At 40.4% G+C, this 22303-nt stretch overlaps 1 protein-coding gene across 1 annotated transcript in view; it reads right to left on the bottom strand.

Annotated features, from left to right (window-relative positions):
• The window catches only part of LOC143825613 (protein eyes shut homolog), a 392680-nt gene that overhangs the window by 37334 nt on the left and 333043 nt on the right, over positions 1-22303 (bottom strand). The window contains exon 13 of the mRNA XM_077313795.1: positions 3783-3896. Coding sequence (XP_077169910.1) covers positions 3783-3896 — 114 coding nt within the window. The remainder of the gene's footprint in view (positions 1-3782; positions 3897-22303) is intronic.

Below are 22303 nucleotides of genomic sequence, written 5' to 3'. Positions count from 1 at the left end.
CAGGTTGGGAACATAGCAATTTACACGTTTCTCCCTACACTTCTTAGAGCCGGTGGCCGTTTGTATATTATTACTGGTAAGGATAAGGATGAGTTTCTTTCGACTTGTTAGGTTACACACAAGTCTTTTTGTAAAAATGCATTTATAGTTTATGTTGTTTCTACAGGTTTCAAATAAGCTATTGTATACAGATCCATTGTATTTGAAAATTGAATAATTGGAGGTATGTGTTTTAACATTATATTATGTACAATCTGTATTACATATAACTATGCAAAACATTGTAAAGATTTATTTGTATTTTAGTCTAGGACTTCCCACTGAGAAAAGTTGTTTTCCACTGAAAATGGACATTACCAGGATGCCGTTCTGGTAGAAGTCCCGACAAATAAAGGAATAAGAAAAGAAAGTACATATAAGGAGAGACTATTCTTGTTTTTGATAGTATTAAATTTATTGTATTGCCTTTGGATAGGTTTCTTTTTCTGAATTTGTATTCACTTTGAAGCTGTCCTATTTATCTTGTTTCTATCATCTGCACCAAGCCAAGCTATTAGCACCCTACTTTGATACAAAACACCTAGCCACAGTGATCCACATGGAATTACAGATCAGGCGTAATGTTTTGCTAATCACCCTCAAGGCCATACACACTCTGGGCCGAGTGCATCTGAGAGACTGCCTCCCTGCCTATACCCCCAAGAGAGCCTTACACTCTACCAACTCCAACTAGATGGTAATCCTTGGCCTCAAAGAAGCACATTGGTTCTCAACCAGGGCCAGAAATTTCTCTGTCCTGGACCTCACCTGGTAGAATGAGCTCCTTTAAGAGATCAGGGCCTTGCCTGAACTCCCACAATTCTACAGGGGCTGTAAAAGGGAGCTCCTCCACCAGTTATTTGGTAGAGGTCGCCGACCTAATTACATCCACTGGTCCTCCAAACATCCCCATACATGATCTGAACCTCAGCTGACCTCCCTATGGGTTTATATTAGACTTTACTGAAGTTATAATTTTGTTATAAATTGTTATAATCCCTGCTGTTCAACTTGTAACCCATGTTATTTTTATTATTGATACTATGATTCTATGTATATTCTTCACGCTTTATGTAAACCATCCTAAGCCTCACGGGAGGGTAGTATAGAAATATAATAAATAAATATATTGTAAAATTATTTTCCTTCAGTAAACGTCTAAACAAAAATTATTCATATCAAATGCATGCATTACTCAGATCTTCATTTGAAAGGTAATATTTAGTATCAAAATGTGCACCTGCTTTCTACAAAATATTTCTCTTGCACCTGTATAGTTGTAGCCAATCTAAACTCCTAAGAGTATTGAGGGCTTCTTGTGCTAAGAGCCGACAAAGAACTCTGCACTTTGGTATCTGGCATTTTATGCTCTTGTAAATCTATTCTAATGCATGGTCACGCTACAAAATGACTATCATTAAGTGCTGTCACAGGCCATGGCTGTGGGAAGACCATGACTAATGTTAAGCTATCAGCACCCACGGCACAAGGCATATTCTCATAATTTCTCAAAATGACCATGGAACCAATTTCCACTGATCCCTAAGTCATAAAACTTTACAATTACCCTGAGTTCATTAATAATGTATACAGTAACAGATCTCATTCACATACAGACTTTAATCAGACCCATGTCTCGCACCCTGATAACATCTTATCCACAAAATTATCGGCAATTCGTTTTTCCAAGTTCAGCGATGGAAGATCTTTAGAAAGAGAGCAGACAGTAGCATTATCCTTTCGAAGCTTCTTTCTCAGAACATGTATGTAATGCATTTTAATCACAAATCTGAATTAATGACAGGTCTCCATGATGTATCCTTCCGAGGTCGGTAAAATGAGTACCCAGCTTGCTGGGGGGTAAACGGTAATGACTGGGGAAGGCACTGGCAAACCACCCCGTATTGAGTCTGCCATGAAAACGCTAGAGGGCGTCACCCCAAGGGTCAGACATGACTCGGTGCTTGCACAGGGGATACCTTTACCTTTACCTCCATGATGTAGTTTCTAGGATCAGACAAAAATCCTTCCACACATAGAAATGCTCTGGTGGAATTCAAGTCTTTGTGAGCTACCCCAGTACTGCTGCTGATAAGCACTTATGTCAGGGGTAGTCAAACTGCGGCCCTCCAGATGTCCATGGACTACAATTCCCACAAGCCCCTCTCAGTGAATGCTGGCAGGGGCTCGTGGGAATTGTAGTCCATGGACATCTGGAGGGCCGCAGTTTGACTACCCCTGACTTATGTCCTTCTGAAGTGAGGCAAGCTGTTTAACAGGGCTATCCTACCCTGTTACCCCACTTTAAAGTCCATTGATTTTAACAAACTTCAGTGGGTGTAACTGTATTGCAAGGCACCATAAATAGCTAATACTTTTCCAGAGTACAACATGGAGACAACTATTTTCAAGTACAAATTATCTTCATTTTAAAAAGCATATATTTCTAGGATTGGGAAATGTGTTTTCATTCTCCAAATGCTGGAATCTTCTGTGAAGAACTGTGCATCAAAAGAAGCAGCATGTCTTCTCTGCCAGTAGAAGGCTCCTTGTATGGATGCCTCCACTGTTCGCAGAATGGGAACAATGCATTACATCTAACATCTGCACTAATACAGAGGCATTTCCGAGGGTAGAAAGGACAAGATGCTCAAGAAGATTTCATAGAATCATAGAGTTGGAAGGGGCCATACAGGCCATCTAGTCCAACCCTCTGCTCCATGCAGGATCAGCCCTGAGCATCCTAAAGCAATTTATTTCCAATTTATGGCACAAATAAATCCCTTTTATGGGCATCTCTCTCAGTTGTTCTATAAGGGAAGACCCATACATGGATCAATCATGTCCCTTTGATTCAGCCAACCAGGCCTTGGATACTAAGTAGAATGATGGCTGGATTTGCACATAGGAAACATGCACAGTACTTGGGAGAGGCTTAATTTGTTGCTTGATATTTAGAACTGTGAAGTACTTGCTAAGGGAGAATAGATTATGTGTCATATTAAGTAGACAGGAATCTGGTAGTGGTTATAGTTTTACATTGCGTGTTATTGATGGGGTGGGAAAGAACACAAGAGGTAGAACATGATGAGATTATTTAGGGAAAGCCTTGTGTTTTTCCTGCCTCCCTCTAACACAGTAATATTCCATTACAAAAATAAATGTGTATCCTTAACCATTAGCCCATAAGCCCCCTTTTAATTAAAGCCCCCTTAACCATAAGACTATGGGTCAACTTAAGAAATATTGGTTAAATCAATAGATTGATACACTTTCCAATCCTTACTTTGCTACGAACAGAAAAAGGGAACATCAACAATACTTCTTATCAGATTAGAGACTGGCTCTAGATGCTGAAATATTGCTTCTAATTAAAAACTCATTAATCTTATTTTTCCCCAGATGCTTAACAACAACAAAAAAGTATTAGAAAGGGTATATTAGGAAACAGGGTAATTTTAAACATCAGCTTAATGACCTATTGTACTTTTACTATTGTCCTAACACCGTGAAGAATCATGGCATAGTATCATACATATATTCACAGTTACAGACTTAATTATTTACAGCCTTCATGTAAATAGCCTCTCAAGATGAACACAAATGCAAATGAAACTTTAAGACTGAGCCACTTGTTTTAATAGGAAGAATGTTTTGAATGCTTTGAAGACAACCTTGCCATCTTCCAGCAATCCTGGCAAATTGTCACTTATAATAAATATACATTGTGTCCAACAACTTACCTTCTGGGCAAAAACAATCATATCCATTGACATCATCCACACAGACAGCACCATTCAAGCAAGGCATTGAGTCACATTTGTTTGCTTCTCTTTCACAGAACTGTCCTGAAAATCCTGAAAAACAAAATTAAAAAGCAGATGTGTTTGCATTTTTTCATCTTCTTAAAAACACTTCTTAGGATCCCCCTCCCCAAATTATTATCTCTTGAGGGACCTATATTGTGTGCAGCCAATAACTAAATTTCACTAGTGAGAAAACACAGGCAGAAGTGACTCTGGGTACCACAACACATACAGTATTGGGTCCCACCAATCACCATTTTATCTCCCATGCTATCTGATTGCTATTTGAAAATGCTGAGTGAATTCATCCAGACATTTGAAGAGCAATGTGATCAATATGTTTGTGACACCCAACTCTACTTCTATCAGAGAATTAATGGGTGGGCTGATGGCTAATAGAATCACAGAATGACAAAATCATAGAGTTGGAAGGGGCCATACAGGCCATCTAGTCCAACCCCCTGCTCAACGCAGGATCAACCCAAAGCATCAAAGAAAAGTGTGTATCCAAGCTTTGCTTGAAGACTGCCAGTGAGGGGGAGCTCACCCCTTCCTTAGGCAGCCTATTCCACTGCTGAACTACTCTGACTGTGAATTCCCCCCCCCTGATATCTAGCCTATATCGTTGTACTTATAGTTTAAACCTATTACTGCACATCCTTTCCTCTGCAGCCAGCAGAAACAGCATCCTGCCCTCCTCCAAGTGAAAACCTTTCAAATACTTAAAGAGGGTTACCATGTTCCTTCTCAACCTCCTTTTCTCCAGGCTGAACATTCCCAAGTCCCTCAACCTATCTTCATAGGGCTTGGTCCTATTCAGAAATAATTCTGCCTGGCCAGTCCCTAGCCCATCCCTAATAAAAACTTCTTTGCTTTCCCTCATTGTGCTATCAGTGTCTATTAAACAAGTCCTTTCATTTGTACCCAAATTCATGGACTTTGGAGAGACAATCTATATGCTATTTTATACTTGCCCTAACTTATTCTAACCATCATCATAGGAATATTTGGAGGAAGGAAAATTATATTATACATGCAAACACAAGATTAGAACCTGTTCAGTTATTCCTATGTTAATGTAAAATTGATTCTATAATGCATTTGCTCAAAGAGCGTACAAAGATAATAGAACTTCACCCTATTTGTCTTTTACAGGAATTGCCCCAAATAGGCAATTTAGAATTCCAATCTTCAAACACTCTATCCTGCACATATTTTATGGCAGTTCTGCAAAGCTCAAGTGCTACAGTTTAGCACTAGAAATTCTTCTGAAAAATCCTGTTGACATTACAGATTTTATAAAACCCAGAGACCTGTTCGCTCTCAAAATAAGAATGAGATCATACTCCCTAAGACAACTTTAACAGGCTTCTCAAGCAGCAGAAATATCATATTAAGGTTTTCTTATCTGTGTCTGATTGCATTGCACAACTGCTCTTGAGTATCTGATTGAGCAGCTATCTAGATAAATCCCACTTGAGTCACATGGCTGATAAATGTTCAGAAGGTTATTTTCTTTGACAGCTAGAGCTTTCAACACTTCTTTTTGGGGGAAAAATATTTTATCATAGCACTTCTCAAGAGACCCCTCCCCTAGCATCAGAAAGAAAATGTAAAGATTTATTTTTAGGGCATTCTATTGCTCAAGGATAGTCCATTATTAAATAATATTTTGATGTCCATAATTATTTCATCAACCTGTAATGGCTTCCTTTTTACATAGTTTAAATTACAGAAGGCCTATCACACGAGAGTCAACCTTCAATACTTATTTACTGTAAATTTTTAATTGGGAACAGGTCTAAAGCACTTTGCCCTCCAAATGTCTAGGGATGATTTACAAGTTGAAATATGCTGAAGTTCTCCTTCATGCACACTGCAAACCTTACAAAGCTAATATCATCTCCAGTTTATTACTGAGTGGCTGTTAATCCTTGTCAGTTTTTCACACTATAACAGGCCTTAAACATTCTGGTATAAAAGCAAATATCTTAAAAAGGAGAAACTCATCTCTTTTGAAGGGAGGGAAAAGCACAGCAAAAGACATTATCATGTAGTCTGAAACCAGTGATATAATGCAGAGTCTACAAGACACAGTGAAAACAGTTCCAGTAAGAACTTTTCAGCTTGGTGAATTGCTGGAAAAGGTTCAAGGAGAGCTTTTTTTCCAACAGAGGTAATTAGTGCAGGTATTTCAACTATATATAGTTCCTATAGTTCCACAGACAAAATGGCACTTTTATTTTAAAAAAAATTTTTTTAAGGCCTGAGCAGTGATTTCTGCTGATTCTCACCTCATGCTGCAGCCCACTAAGTTGCAGGAATTCTGTTTCTGGTAGTCAGTTGATCCCTCAGGAAAACACAGGAAGCAAAGGAGGAAATCAGCAGAAATCATTGTCCCTCTTTAATTCATTTGTTAAATTACATTTGTACTTCCCCATTCCCACTGACATACAACTGTTCAACACAGAAGCAGCTATGAACTTACCAAAACTTAATTGCACTTTGGAATATACCTTATGTACTCGCATATAAGCCGAGTTTTACAGCACAGTTTTTAGCACTTAAAAGACCCCCTCAGCTTATAAACGGATAATTGATTAACAGCCTGCTCCCAGCCTGCCAATCGCAGTATTGCATCTGCAACATGAGCTCTTTGCAAGTGAGCTAGTGGCCTCCAGTTAACCTTTGCTTTCTGCAGAGATCTTAAAAACTAAGCTCTTTGCAAGTGAGCTAATTGCTGCCAGCTAAACATTGCCTTCTGCAAATATCTTAAAAGCTTACTCTGGCAGCTTTTAGGACATCAATGGTTTGACGGAGGGGTTCTGATATTTTCCCCCTTCTTTCCCTATTCACTTCTTCCAAACTATTCTTTTGGTTTCTGTGGGTGGGGTGGGTTTGGGGGGTGCTTTGGGATTTACTTTCAGTGTTTCTTCTTTTATCTGAGAGGCAGCATTGTTTGCCTTTTCTTCTTGGGGTTGTATTTCTTTTAAAAGCTGTTTTTTACAGTTCTTTCTTCCAGTTTTCAGTTTTACAGTTCTTTATTTCAGTGTTTTGTTCTGGGGGGCACTGTAGCCCCCAGTTTGGTAACTGTTGTACTTGTTGTAGTAGGTTGCCAACTTTGGGTACTATTGTTCTGCTCTAGTTTGCTGACCTGGGGGGCCTGTGAGAACTGTTCTCACAGAACAGTTCTGTCAGTGCTCTCCCAGGGTGTCTGGCATCAAGAGAGGAAGGGAAGGCAATTGTAAGCTGCTTTGAGACTCCTTTGGTTAGTGAAAAGTGGGGTACAAAAACCAGCCGCTATTCATCCTCTTGACTTTTCTGTATTTGTTGGGGGGGGGGGAGGCTGGATGGGAAAGCCTGTGATGATTGAGCATGGATTAAGCGCTAAGGCCACCCTGTAAATTTACCAGTAGCCTGCTGCATTTCCCACCCTCGGCTTATATGTGAGTCAATAAGTTTGCCCGGATTTTGTGGTAAAATTAAGGGCCTTGGCTTATATGCGGGTCAGCTTATATGCGAGTATATATGGTATGTTTTCATGCTGCACTGGCCTGATATGTCAACCCCTTCATACTTCACCACCACCAATCACAGATGGACAAAGGACAGCTTCTGGAAGCCTCATTTGCTGCTCTGCAAATATCAATAAAATATTTTCAACAAATCTAGGTCTTGAAAAAGGTTAAACTACACCAATCATTCAACTAATCTCGCATTTATTGGGTAATTTACTAAGAATAGTAGATTCAGGTAGGTCTGAAGCAACACAAAGCTGGAGTCCAGTGGCCCCTTTAAAGCCAACAAAGTTTAATTCTGGGTATAAGCTTTCAAGAGAATGAACTTTCTTGGTCTTAAAGGGCCATTGGACTCAAACATTACTTAAGAACAATATAGTGATACACAACATTCCTCCAGCACTAAAGGAAGATAACGATTAATGTGAAGTATACCCTTTCTTCCATTTGTATTTCCCTTCTTGACTTTTTTAACACTGTGAAACCCCTGGAACATTCTTCAGGCTTAGAAAAACCCTAGAAATAGCACAATTGTGCTGAATATGGTTCGGAAACATTGCTGTGTACCAGTCCACATGGGGGCCGTCTCCTTCCACTCCAAGCTCATCATTGGCCATGGGGGTGGGCAGGTCAACATGACCATATATGGTTCATATCACCTGATATATGTTTAACAAAATATTTAAATAATTTAAATAATTAACTCCCACCCATTTGGGAGACCCTTCCAGTGCTGTCAAGAAATCCCAGGGTTTCACAAAACCCTGGTTGAGGAAGCCTAGTCTAGAAACAGAGGCAGATAACAGGTTCTCATTTTTATTATATATTTTTCATTCCTTAAGAGAATTCTGCACTGGACTAGATGCTATTATCTTTTCATGCCACAGCAAACAAAAAAATAAAAATTGCAACTCAGGGTCAAAATACCGAAGCTCTGACATCTAATGAAGAAACTACCAGCATTGTGAAAAGACACATTCTCAGATAAATGTACTCCATTAAAAAAAAAAACCTAAACCAAAGCAGTTCGTCTGACTGTATTCCAGCTCAAAGCGCAGCTAGCAAAAATAAAATGGAGACAAGCAGCTCTTCAGTTTCATAAAGGGGAAAAAACTAAACTTTTCCTTTATTCTAAGTGAAAGGCATGGTGACAACTTAAATATCTGTTATTTAATAACAAGCTTACTTTTTTTATTTCTGTAGGGCATTTTTATTCTACCTCTCCAGGAAATCTGTCCAAAATGGCTTACAAGATATAATGGATGAAAACATAAAACATTAAAAGCTGCAAATTAAATATCAACGTATTTTTTTAAAAAAAATCAACTAGAACATAAAAACATGGATATCTAAACAAGTTAAGATCAACAATTTCTTTTCTTTTTTTTTGGTGGGGGAAACTTATAAAAACTGTGTTAAAAGTCAGCAGCTTAATTAAACGTCTGAGAAAAAAGAAATATTTTGGCCTGCAGCCTATAAGCGAGACATGCACTCCAGGTGAGTCTCAAAGAAGAAGAAGAAGAAGAGTTGGTTCTTATATGCCGCTTTTCCCTACCCGAAGGAGGCTCAAAGCGGCTTACAGTCGCCTTCCCATTCCTCTCCCCATAACAGACACCCTGTGGGGTGGGTGAGGCTGAGAGAGCCCTGATATCACTGCCCGGTCAGAACAGTTTTATCAGTGCCGTGGCGAGCCCAAGGTCACCCAGCTGGATGCATGTGGGGGACTGCAGAATCGAACCTGGCTCGCCAGATTAGAAGTCCGCACTCCTAACCACTACACCAAACTGGCTCTCAAAGGGAAACTATTTAGGTCTTTTAAAGTTATATTAATGGTTATGAAGTGTCCTAGGTATAACTCTTCAAGATGATACAGCAACCAAAGACCAGTGTGGTTATGTTTGCATGGCCACACAGGCTAAAGACAATCAGCTCTGAACATAGAGTTTCCACATACTATACGTTTCAGGTAGCCACCCTCAGAAAATGATTGTTTGAAACTATCTTGAGTGTATTTTGGATATACCCATCCTAACTTTGCTGTACACCTAAGCATCACAAACCTGAAGCCCACCAACCTGAATACAATCTGCTATCCATATATGGGGTTTTATAAGCCACCTGTTTTGGCAGCCAGTCTGGAAATACATAAGCACAATTACTATCATACATATCACTGGGCATATGGTCCACAGCTAGTGGACTGCATTTGACTTGGCAATTCACTAACGATACAGAGCTGCCACAAATTAATAAAGCTGCAATGACAAGAATGAAGTTCTTAATACTCTGACTGTTAATTACTAGACCTTTTAATAATGAAGGGGACAAGAAAAGAGGAAAATGTCAGGAATCATCAATGTACTTTGTGAATATACCCAGTTGTCACAGAGGCCTTTGTGCAGGGACAATATAGCTACAACAGCAGCAGGCTGCAGTCTTCAACATAATCAGTTGGTACATGCATAAACATTACTCCTACCTAGTCCCACCAAGTATTATGGCAGAAGTGACTGTATGGGCTGCCGCTGGTGTCCTCAGTGCCATAATATGATGCTATGTAAGATTCTTTAAAAGGCATCAAGAAATCCTATGAGTATTTTTTTCTTTCTACCAGATTTAAGAGAATTTGCCCTTTAGACGAAAACAATTTAAATGTAAAGTAATTTGTATTTATCTTAATTTGCTCCTCTGAAAGTAGATAATTCGTTGTCTGTATAATACTATGTTGCTTGATTGTGTTTATCCATGCCTGATTTGTATGCCACCAAATGACACCTCATGCTTTAAAAGCAAATTGCCATTTAAATGTAGCGGAAGAGCATAAGTTTCAAGCAAAGTAAGACAAGGATCTCTTTGCTTTCATCTTAAATGCAGGCAGAAAACGAAGCCTAATTTCGTGTATTTAAATAAATGCTGTATCCTTCCTTTTGGAATGTTTTAAAGCATTAATGTTCTGCTTTTTTTTTAGCCAGAATGCAGGGACTAAAATGACTGGGGGTATTAAACTATAAATACAGATATATGAAAGCAATGCTCACAACAAATGATGTTTAAATATGCATAAATTGTTTCCAAACCAGCTCTCAGCCATTTTCAGTAATGCAAAGATGAGAGAAAATATTTGTTATAAGCATCAAGCTTTAATTTGAAATTACTGCTCCATTAATGGGCTAGGTTGCATAAAGAGAATAAAGTTATTTGTCATCAATAAATTAGTTTAGGATAATTACTCCTTGAAAAATGAAATGCTTAACTAAATTATATGCTTTTTTGTTCTAAGTTTAACAGTTTGAGTTATTTACATTTGAAGGAAGGTGGTACTGTACTGAACCATGTTAGTAACATATGCAGGTTGTTCCAATTAGGGAAAATACAGATTAATCTCACAGAGGAAAAATAAATACATTAATAGTACCATAATGATCCACAGTGTTTCTTCCAGAGTTTTACTCTGCACAAAGCCATTATTGGAGGCAAGAAAACTACCACTTTTAAGTACATTTATACCCCTGTGATTTCACTGGCATCTTGTAAATATATGTTTGAATATATGCCATTGAAACCAATGGCCATTCAAATCTTTGAGAGCCAGTTTGGTGTAGTGGTTACGAGTGCGGACTTCTAATCTGGTGAGCCGGGTTCAATTCTACACCCCCCCCCACATGCAGCCAGCTGGGTGACCTTGGGCTCCTCACAGCACTGATAAAGCTGTTCTGACCGATCAGTGATATCAGGGCTCTCTCAGCCTCATCCACCTCAACTTTTCTGCATTGGTATGGAGAAACACCAAAATGATAAAATATCTCCCCCCCTCAGTTTTTGGGATTCATGGTATTTTGGACTCTTGTTTATATTTGGGTAGATTGGTTAGGGGCTGAACATGGTAATTTTTATGTAAATGGTAGACTTAAAAACAAGGAGCATGCACGCCTGTATGATCAAGAGAGGGCTGCTTCATCACGCACACACCCCCTTTCCACGTTCATTCACCTCTGCCAGAAAACACAAACAGGATTGTGTTTTGCCTGCCCAATCCCAAAAAGACTGTGGACACTTTAGGGAAAGATTTATTCTAACTTATGCAAAGTAGCTTTGCAATCCTGCGGCAACGTAGGCCACACCATTTTTAAAGAAATTATCGGAGCAGAAAATTGAGGGGGGTGGGTGGGTGTGAGGGCGGGCAAAATGTTGCAGGTGCTATTGTGCCTTTCTCCCTCCACACGGGCTTGCCCCTGGATGTTCCCTGATATGAAGTGAGATAACAAGTGGCCAATCCAGCTTTTGCAATTTCCCTCATCTCAAGGCAAATCCTTGAGATGCAGAAGACGTCATGTGGAGGAAGCTCTAAAACCTGCCAGCAACCAGAGGCTCTTCATACATGGTGATTTCATATTATGTTTTGCAGCAGCTAAGTAGTTGTGATTTATTTATTTAGAAATTACCACCACAGATGCTCTCGCCCATCAAGGATGTTCATTCTCTTCAACAATGATTTAATGGTTGCTTATACAAAACTACTTTGAGCCAATTAAAAAGCACATAAATAGTCTCAGTGGAAGGTAAATTGGTTCCTCTGCCTTCAGTAGAATGTGTGCTGCAGGAAGATAAGATGTCAGTCTTAAAATCAGTGGGGATGGCTTTTATCAAAACGTTATCATGTACAAGACATCTGTGGTTGCCTGTACAGTTCACAACAGCCCCTCTCCCAAGGTGACACAATTCTCATCACAAGTCTGTTTCATAGGACATTGGTATTGTAGCTTTTACTACAGATATTCTGGAGGTAAAAGTGTGTGATGAGGTCACTTTAAACTATGGCTTTCTATCAAGATCTAACCTGCATTAAAAATTACTGTATGTCCACTCACCATGTCCAAGAAAATATTTAAAATCACAAATGATCACAGAATCAACTTGGGAATAAAATTACTCCATTGTGAACTTCAGCTTTTCTCAGCAGCTAATATTAGACAATGTTACTGATTTGATTCTTAACATGTATAAGTGGATAGAAATCCAAAGGATGTTTATTCCTTCAGTTCATTACATTTAATAACTTTTTTTTTTAATTCCAAGGTCAGTATTTTTTCTCCTCTAATAGAGACCTCACATGATGGCCAAGAATCTAGGGCAAAAAACAAAAGATGTAGAAGTGAAATATGTTGTTATGCCGCAGAAGTTTTAAGTAAATAATAATCTATAATACAGGTAAAATTATATCAGGTAGCCAAATTGGTATTTATCAGGGAAATCAGTGGAAATAAAGGCACATGTTCTATAAAACGCATCAGCAAAACTCAAAAGAAAAGCAACTCAAAGCTAATTCTTGGAAGCACTGCCAATTCACATAAAGAAACAAAGCATTCTCAAGTATAATACAGGACACAGAGACTGAGGTCTTCCAGTTTCTCCCTCCTTGAATTGGAATTCACAAGTTTATGGGCAAAAATGTCAAAAGGTAGTTCATTTTGTGAAACCTGCATTACCATATAAAGAGATGGGGGGGGGCAGGTTCAATGAAATTATTTGCTTAGATTAGATGTTCAGAATGTCTTTCAGACTGTATTTAAGTATAAAAGCACCAGTCACTTGACCATATTAAAGGACTACATGAGACATCCTGCTGGCCCTTTGTTTCTTTCTTTCTCATTCCATCTTTTTTTCTTCTTTCCCTCCCCCCATTTGTGTTGCTGTTTTTTCTGCTAATCTCCTTTTCCTTCCTTCTTTTTTTTGCCCTCCCTCCCACCCTCCCTGCCATCAGCTTGCATGTTCATGTCACTGCAATTTCCCCCTATCTGGACTGCCCTACACACACTTTTCTGCCAACCTGCTGTTTTCCTCAGTCTTGTTTAGCTTACACGCTTGCCTTACCTACATGCATGTGGATTGGAGAGGCCTCACTCCTGCCTAATGTTCCTTCGTGCTGGGTCAAGCCAGGGAGCCCTGTTGGTGGCTGCAATGTTGCCTTGTGTCTCAGTGCGGAGAGGCATCAGGCTGAAGCCAGGACTCAGGAGAGCTGTAGGCCCCCACTCTGTTGCTATTTGGGCATGGAAGGAGCTGTTTTGCAGGCTGTCCAAATCTACGCCCCGGACTTGCCCATGAAGGGTGCCTCCATAAGAGGCTGTGTGGATATTGAGTGCAGCCTAGCCCCACTGGGGCAGACTGGTGTGCTCTGTTGCAGGGAGCCTCACTGAGACCAGCTTCCAGGGTTTTAAAGGCCCCTTCAAGCTTCTTAGGGGCACGTTGAGGATGGACCATTTTATTCTGTAGAGGTCACTTCTTTAGAAGCCTCCTTGCTGGGCAGACCTTCTGTGTAGGATACATGAAAAATTAGACCCCAGCAAGTTCAAGGGGATGTGAAGGACCAGAAGTACAGAGGGCGGGGATTATGAAAAGTCCATATTTTATCAGGAAAAGTTCAGGGAATATTTTCTAACGTATTCACAAAACTTGCTGACATCTTTGTTAGAACAGCTTTGAATCCCTAATGGCCATTCAGATCTGCTTTGTGCTTGCAGAACTGAGGCAGGAGAGCCCTGAGAGTGGAGAATAGATTAGGCCAGACCAGCCCAAAGGGCCCCCATGCAACCCTGGCAGCTCACTCACCAGGCACCCACCAGCTCCATTGGCAGTCTGAGGCAAAGTGAGTGAAGAGGTTGGGCGCAATAGTTAGGGGCGGGAGATGCAGTTTGATTGGGTGACCAGCTATTGGGTGACCAGTCACTCAGGTGGCAGGATGGCACAGGCAGGAACATTCAATGGCCCTTAAATTGTGAGGCCCAAAAGGTCATTAGGCCTCTTATTATAGTTACAGATGAAAGGCAAAGGCAGAATTGCTAAAAGGAAGATTAGCAGTTCTACAATTAGAAAATTGCAAAAGACCAAATAATAAATCATTTTAAACTGTATCTACTAAGCATCCAAGTACAAATTAGAAATTACGATATACTAAATACTTTTATTCTTCATTTTAAAAAATGTGTGCTGATACTGTTAATTATACCAACAGCATGATTAATGACACATCCAGTGCAATCATTTTGTAAATTAGGTAACAAACTTTCAAATTCCTAATGCAAAGGACCATGTTAATCAATATAGTTTCAGAGCCAGTTTTATTTGTACACAGAATGGAGAAAAAAGTTATTGTAAATGGTAAAGCACTTCTTAAAATAAAATTATTTTACTAAAGGAATAAAAAATATGTCTTATCTCAGTATCTTTACTACCTGCTAACCTGATTGGAGTACAATATTATTGTTCAATGACAGACAACAATTAAGATCATGTGTATTTGATAAGCTTAGGTTTATATTACGTAAATTAATTACCATGTTGGTACTGTCATTCTTCCTGGATCTGTTCAATATGCATAAAGAGCAAAGAGTTGTAAAAACTGTATTTGAGCAGTGGCAGTATGAGAACAACAACAACAACAACAACAAGTATGAGAAGTCCATAACATAAAGGAAATAGCATAAATCAGTTTGTTTTCTTGAGTGTGTTTGTACTTGAAACAATGACAGAGATTCTACCCAATAAACTTTCATCTCCTAAAAATTGTTGTTGTTGTTAGGTGCCAAGTCATGAATGACCCATCGTGACCACATGGACAATGATCCTCCAGGCCTTCCTGTTCTCTACCATTCCCCGGATTCCATTTAAGCTTTATCTATTTCCCATATGAATTTAGAGTCCTGGAATTAGCAGGTGCATTTCCCTCTAAGTTGTTGTTAGGTGTGAAGTCATGTCTGACCCATCGTGACCTTGTGGACAATAATCCTCCGGGCCTTCCTGTCCTCTACCATTCACCGGAGTCCATTTAAGTTCGCACCGACTGCTTCAGTGACTCCATCCAACCACCTCATTCTCTGTCTTCCCCTTCATCTTTTGCCCTCTATCGCTCCCAGCATTAGGCTCTTCTCAAGGGAGTCCTTCCTTCTCATGAGGTGGACAAAGTATTTGAGTTTCATCTTCAGGATCTGGCCTTCTAAGGAGCAGTCAGGGCTGATCTCCTTAAGGACAGACTGGTTTGTTCACCTTGCAGTCCAAGGGACTCGTAAGAGTTTTCTCCAGGCACCAGAGTTCAAAAGCCTCAATTTTTTTGACAACTTTCACATCCATACATTGCAGCTGGGAAGACCATAGCCTTGACTAGGTGCACTTTTGTTGGCAGGGTGATGTCTCTGCATTTTAGGATGCTGTCTAGATTTGCCATAGCTTTCCTCCCCAGGAGCAAGCATCTTTTACTTTCTTTGCTGCAGTCTCCATCCGCAGTGATCTTGGAGCCCAGGAAAATAAAATCTGTCACTATCTCAATTTCCTCCCCATCTATTTGCCAGGAATTGAGAGGGCCAGATGCCATGATCTTTGTTTTCTTGATGTTGAGTTTCAAGCCAACTTTTGCACTCTCCTCCTTCACCCGCATGAAGAGGCTCTTTAGTTCCTCTTCACTTTCTGCCATTAGAGTGGTATCATCTGCATATCTGAGGTTGTTGATATTCCTCCCTGCAATCTTGATCCCAATTTGTGACTCATCTAACCCTGCCTTTCTCATGATGTGCTCTGCATACAAGTTAAATGGAATGATGTCACCTCCACTAGCTTTATTGTTGCTCAGACTTCCTAAGGCCCATTTGATTTGACATTCTAGTCCTAAAAATATTAATGTCCAAATTACTGAATCTATTTTAAGGTTAATGTTTATCTATTTATCTCACAGTGCTAACCACACTTTAGCTGGTACAAAACATTTGTAGTAATAGGACTGTGTGAAGTACCATCACAGCCTAAACAATGGATGTGTGAAAATATGGAGGAGTTAGCCCCAATGATCCATTACTAGAAGGGGTTGGTTGATGAAGGTTTTCAGCACGTTCCCAACTCTGCAGTTCCTTCCAGCTCCAGAATTTGAGTTCCGGAGTTACATAATAGACATGGGCAAACTGTTACGTGAGTTGGAAAACTGCATGGAGGGGAGCAAAAATTTGCATTCCTCCTTGTCTTAAGAATTCCACCTGTGGCCAGGTCTCCTGAAAAAACAACAATTCTGAACAGGGTTACTGGACCCATACAAACATTTTTGTAGACAGTGAAGGAGGCTCTTTGTCTCCTCTATATAGGCAACTGCTGTGTGCTGTAGCCTATCTATCCAGCCAAGGGCAAGACTATATTGGACCAAGGGCAAGACTATGATGGACCTATTGGTCCTGTTTTATGTTGCCTCGAGAGGGACAAGATAATTAGATCTTGTCTTTTAGAATGGTTAGGCTGTAACTTGGTTGGTTGTAATAGGTTGGATTGTTCATTATAGGAAGGACAAACTGGTGAGCACCCTGTGATGATGAAGAGCCAATAAAGGTACTCTGAATCTGAATTTGAAGAGCCACTCCTGAACAGAAGGGCAGGTTGGGAGATAATGCCTTGGGTGCTGAACAGATTATCCAAACTTTTACTTATCTGTATAACACATTTGGCACAAGATGATGCTTGATACATCTGAACACAGAAATAAATGAGAAATACATTTCTGTCACATTTGAAAGAAGCTTTACCATCAAAGGCTGCCTAACACAGTGCACAGACACACTTAAATAAAAAAATAGCTTAAGACTATAGAACAGCCATTTCAATGAACTTGTGAAACCCAAGTTTCACTAAGCTGGTTCTTTATTTGGGAAGGCTGCTAGGGACAAATGATGGACCTTATTAAAAGAATAAATGTGCCATACATACACATCTTAACAGTGAAAGTAAAAATGCTGTATTTCAGCCTAGTAGATCCTGTATTTCTGCCTCTACGTGCATGGCTTTAAATATTAGTACACATGAAGCTATTAAAACTTAATTGTCCATCATCTTAGGGACCACTTTAAGGACTGGAGATATCCCAGAGGACTGGAAGAGAGCAAACGTTATTCCGATCTTCAAAAAGGAGGAAGGATGACCCGGGAAACTACAGTGAGTCTGACCTCTGTTGTGGGGAAGATAATGGAGCAGATATTAAAGGGAGCGATCTGCAAACATCTGGAGGACAATTTGGTGATCCAAGGAAGTCAGCATGGATTTGTCTCCAACAGGTCCTGTCAGACCAACCTGGTTTCCTTTTTTGACCAAGTAACAGGTTTTCTGGATCGTGGAAATTCGGTTGATGTCATTTACTTGGATTTTAGTAAAGCTTTTGATAAGGTTCCCCATGATGTTCTGATGGATAAATTGAAGGACTGCAATCTGGATTTTCAGATAGTTAGGTGGATAGGGAATTGGTTAGAGCAGCGGTCTGAAACCTTTCGGCTGCCATGGACCGCTGCTCCGGTGAGTGGGGAGAGGGCGGCCCGGGGGCCCAGGCCCACGGACGCGCGGCAGCCCGAGCGCAAACGCACGTGCGCGGACTGCTGCGCACGTGCGTTTGCACCCGGCAGGAGCACAAACATGCGTGTGCGGCAGTCCACGCATGCGCGTTTGCGCCGCCGCTGTGCTGGCAGCCATAGCTTCACCTCATGGCCCCTCCGGGCTGCCAGCATATTGGCCACCAAAGCGGCCGATTAGCTTGAGGCTCGGCAAGCTTCTCTTCCCTCCCCCGCCCGAAACAAGAAGCTTGCCGGGCCGCAAGCTAATCGGACGCTTTGACGGCCGATTTGCTCGCAGCCTGGCAAGCTTCTCGCTTCAGGCGGGGGAGGGAAGAAGCCACGGCCCGGCGCCAAGGCCTTCGCGGCCCGGCACCGGGCCGCGGACCGCTCAAAGAGTTGTTGTCAATGGTGTCTCATCAGACTTGAGAGAGGTGAGTAGCGGGGTACCTCAGGGCTCGGGGCTCGGCCCAGTACTTTTTAACATATTTATTAATGCTCTAGATGAGGAGGTGGAGGGACTACTCATCAAGTTTGCAGATTACACCAAATTGGGAGGATTGGCAAATACTACAGAAGATAGAGACAGAGTTCAACGAGAACTGAACACAGTGGAAAAATGGGCAAATGAGAACAAGATGCAGTTTAATAAAGATAAGTGTAAAGTTCTGCATCTGGGTCAGAAAAATGAAAAGCATACCTACTGGATGGGGGATACACTTCTAGGTAACACTGTGTGTGAACGAGACCCTGGGGTACTTCTGGATTTTAAGCTAAACATGAGCAGGTAGTGTGATACAGCAGTTAAAAAGGTGAATGCCATTTTGGGCTGTATCAACAGGGGCATCACATCAAAATCACAAGATGTCATAGCCCCATTGTATACGGCACTGGTCAGACCACACTTGGAGTACTGTGTGCAGTTCTGGAGGCCTCACTTCAAGAAGGAGGTAGATAAAATTGAAAGAGTACAGAGGAGAGTGACAAAGGGGATCTGAGGCCAAGGGACCAAGCTCTATGAAGATAGGTTGATGGACTTGGGAATGTTCAGCCTGGAGAAAAGGAGGTTGAGAGGGGACATGATAGCCCTCTTTAAGTATTTGAAAGGTTGTTACCTGGAGGAGGGCAGGATGCTGTTTCCATTGGCTGCAGATGAAAGGATATGCAGTAATGGGTTTAAACTACAAGTACAACGATATAGGCTAGATATCAGGAAAAAGATTTTCACAGTCAGAGTAGTTCAGCAGTGGAATAGGCTGCCTAAGGAGGTGGTGAGCTCCCCCTCACTGGCAGTCTTCAAGTAAAGGTTGGATACACACTTTTATTGGATGCTTTAGAATGCTTTGGGCTGATCCTACGTTGAGCAGGGGGTTGGACTAGATGGCCTGCATGGCCCCTTCTAACTCTATTATTCTGTGATACTGTGATTCTGTGAGTGTCCTGCATAGTGCAGGGGGTTGGACTAGATGACTCATGAGGTTCCTTCCAACTCTATTCTTCTATGATTCTATGAGTACTTCCTTGTCTAACGAAGCTAGGTCACAGGTAGCCTGCATAGTGTTTTACCACCTGCACTAGCACCCTACTTGTCTTCAGACCACTTGGGTACAGTCACCTTCAGATTGAATTTGTGTAACTCACTTTACACAGTCCTGCCCTTGTCCTTGACCCAGAAATTGCAGCTGGCACAGAATGCAGCTGCTAGGGTCCTCACAGGAATACTTTGGAGAGCCCATATCTAGCCAGTGCTGAGGCAGCTGCACTGGATATCAATTGTGGCCCAGATCAAGTTCAAGGTTTTGATATTAACCCTTAAGGCTATTTGCGGTCAGGGCCCTCATATCTAAAGGACCACCTTCTTCCTTATGTCCCCCACAGGGTTTTTTACTCTGTGGGTGTGAATTTGCTGGAGATCCCTGTCCCGGTTTGCCTGGCCTCAACCCGGCCTTTTTGATCCTGGCCCCAACCTGGTGGCATGAGTTCCCAGGAGAGCTGAGGGCTCTGGTGGAGTTCTGCAGGGCCTATAAGATAGAGATCTTCCACCAGGTCTTCAGTTAAGGCTAGGGTATTTGAGATCTGGTCTCCTCCCCAAGTCAATGAGGTCATCATGTTTCTCCCTACTACCCCCCTAAGGCACTTATACATCTTCTGTTAAACAGGGGTAGGGATGGGCATTTTATTGGGGGGGGGGTATGTTTATGGGGATGTTACTGTGGGGCCTAAAATTTTTGTTACTCGCCACAATCTGGTCATGGGAGTTGTGGGCTATAAATTAAATTATGAACAAACTTCAGGAAAAAAATTCACACAGCTGTCATATTATAAGAACTTAGCTATTTTGTCACAAAACATAATATTTAACTGTAACATTTACAGCTTGATTTCATATTATGTGTGCTGATAATTTCGGCAATATGTTAAGAAAATCCAGTTGCATTCTTCAGACTGACTAATGTGTTTATCTACAGAGCATAAACTTTTATTTGCAGGTTATTACCTACTTCATCATATGCTGGTGGTTCAACTGGATTTTTAAAATATTCTTTATGAAGATTAATAAGGTCACACTTGAAATATTTTAATTTATAAACACATAGAAAGGTGGGGTATAAATATTGCTAAATTACAGCTTTTGAACAATAAAGATAATACAAATAAATATAATATTTTGAATAAATAGAATTTGAAAATCACAGTGAACTTCAATTATGATTTTCAGGGCAAATACAAACTACGGTTACAAGCAGAAAAATAATCAATAGTTTGCATGAACCCAAAAGTTAGCAGGTGAATCAAAGAACACATGGTAAGGTTTGTAATTTCATTTAAATTAGGCTACTATATCTAAATGCAGTCTAATCACTATTTCCCTATACTGGACAACTAAGAAAATCTCTTCTCCATTACTCTCTCCCCAAAAGCCCATGCAATTGCTGTGATCTTATACATCGGTCTTTCTTAAACCCTCTCATCCCATCCAAAAGCAGTTTTGACTTCTAATACTTTGTCATAGAAATTTTGCTTAGGTTAAAAATGTTTATTACTAATGTTATATATACATTCACGTGCTTTGTTTTCGGCACAGCTATAACAAATGGCTGTTTTGTAGATTTTATTGCCATATAAGAGAATCATAACAGCATAGAAAACATCCCACATGCCACTACTGTTGCATATTGAATGTAGGTATGACAATCTTGTCCCCTTCCCTCTCTCACAAACAGGATTTAACCTTTGTTTCTTCTTGTCTACTTGCTGAGCTGCCACTATAACTATTTATTTGTTGGGTTATGGCTGTTCCACCCTACCATGTAGAGCTAGAGCTAGAGATAATATAGAGATGATAGAGATTGATGATGATGATGATGGCCCAGCCCATAGACTTGAGGGAAACAGCTGCTTATATTCTACTTCTGTAATGGCACACGCTTTCGAAAGTTCAAAATAGAACATCTGATTTATTAAAGGTGAAAAGGTCAGGTGGAATCAAGGACAGGGTGTAGAAGGTGAACTGATGATAAAAATTGAGGTAACTCTGTAATCACACTAAATCCGGATATGTTTCCAGCAGTTAAGTGCTTTGCTTTTACACAAGGTCTTTGAAACTTTGAGGAGAAAAGCTCTCTTTTTAGTTTCTGCTTTAACACTCAAGCATAGGTTTCTGAGTATCACTGTAACTTCATAAAGTGCATTTAATTAAGTGCATTTGCCTCAAAAAAAGAAAAGAAAGAAAAGAAAATCCAGCTCCCTCCTCCCCCCATCCCTTCACTATGTGGGTTTGTACTCCTGAGTTATTGGTACTCTAGAAAATGATAGCTCTACTCCTGTTCCCTGTTAATAGCAAATTGTGCCTGATATGTAGGAAGCAAGGATTACAAGTATTTACTGTAACATTTCCAGACCGGAACCAAGCAAAGTCCATTCAAGATCTGAGATTTAACAAAGACTTGTCCTTTTAAATCGTTTTGTTTTAGCACTGCTGTCTTGTCAATTAATGCAGGATATATATGGCACCATTAGAGAGCTATTAGGGCAGCTTGGTTCTGGTCTGGAAATGTTACAGTAAATACTTGTAATCGAGGAAATTCTGAACTGGCACTAGGCCCTACTACACATGAATGGGAATTTTCAGCAAAGTGTATGGCCTGATAACAAAACCAAGACATTCAAAGTACCAGGAACCTCTGTGTACTGAAGCTCAATATAACTCTAGAATGTTGCAGAATCTACTGTACCTACCATTGCTGGAACACTAACTTTACACATAACTCTAGTTTAAATAGAATTTCTATGAAATACTTCACCAGATGAATAAGAATTCAGAATGTTTACCTTAAATAACTATAGCTAACGATGTTTGATGTAGCCTTCCCAATGGTCTGTCTGGTGACCTAAAAAGCATGAATTCTGACCAAATATGTTCACATTTAAGACATTTTGTCACATAAGGTTCAGTTCACTGAGGACAGATGAGGTTATTTATTATCTGTCTTTCTGACAGCAGTATCCTTGATAGCTCAAGAGGATGTCTGGCTATTAGCATAGTGGAAAACCAGCTTGATTAATGCTGAGAAGATTTATAGTGGAACTGGGA

Source organism: Paroedura picta, chromosome 1 (genome assembly GCF_049243985.1).
Source record: "Paroedura picta isolate Pp20150507F chromosome 1, Ppicta_v3.0, whole genome shotgun sequence".
In the NCBI taxonomy this organism is placed as follows: Eukaryota; Metazoa; Chordata; class Lepidosauria; order Squamata; family Gekkonidae; genus Paroedura; species Paroedura picta.
Note: the sequence above shows the minus strand (reverse complement) of the source record. Positions and strands in the feature narration are given on the sequence as shown.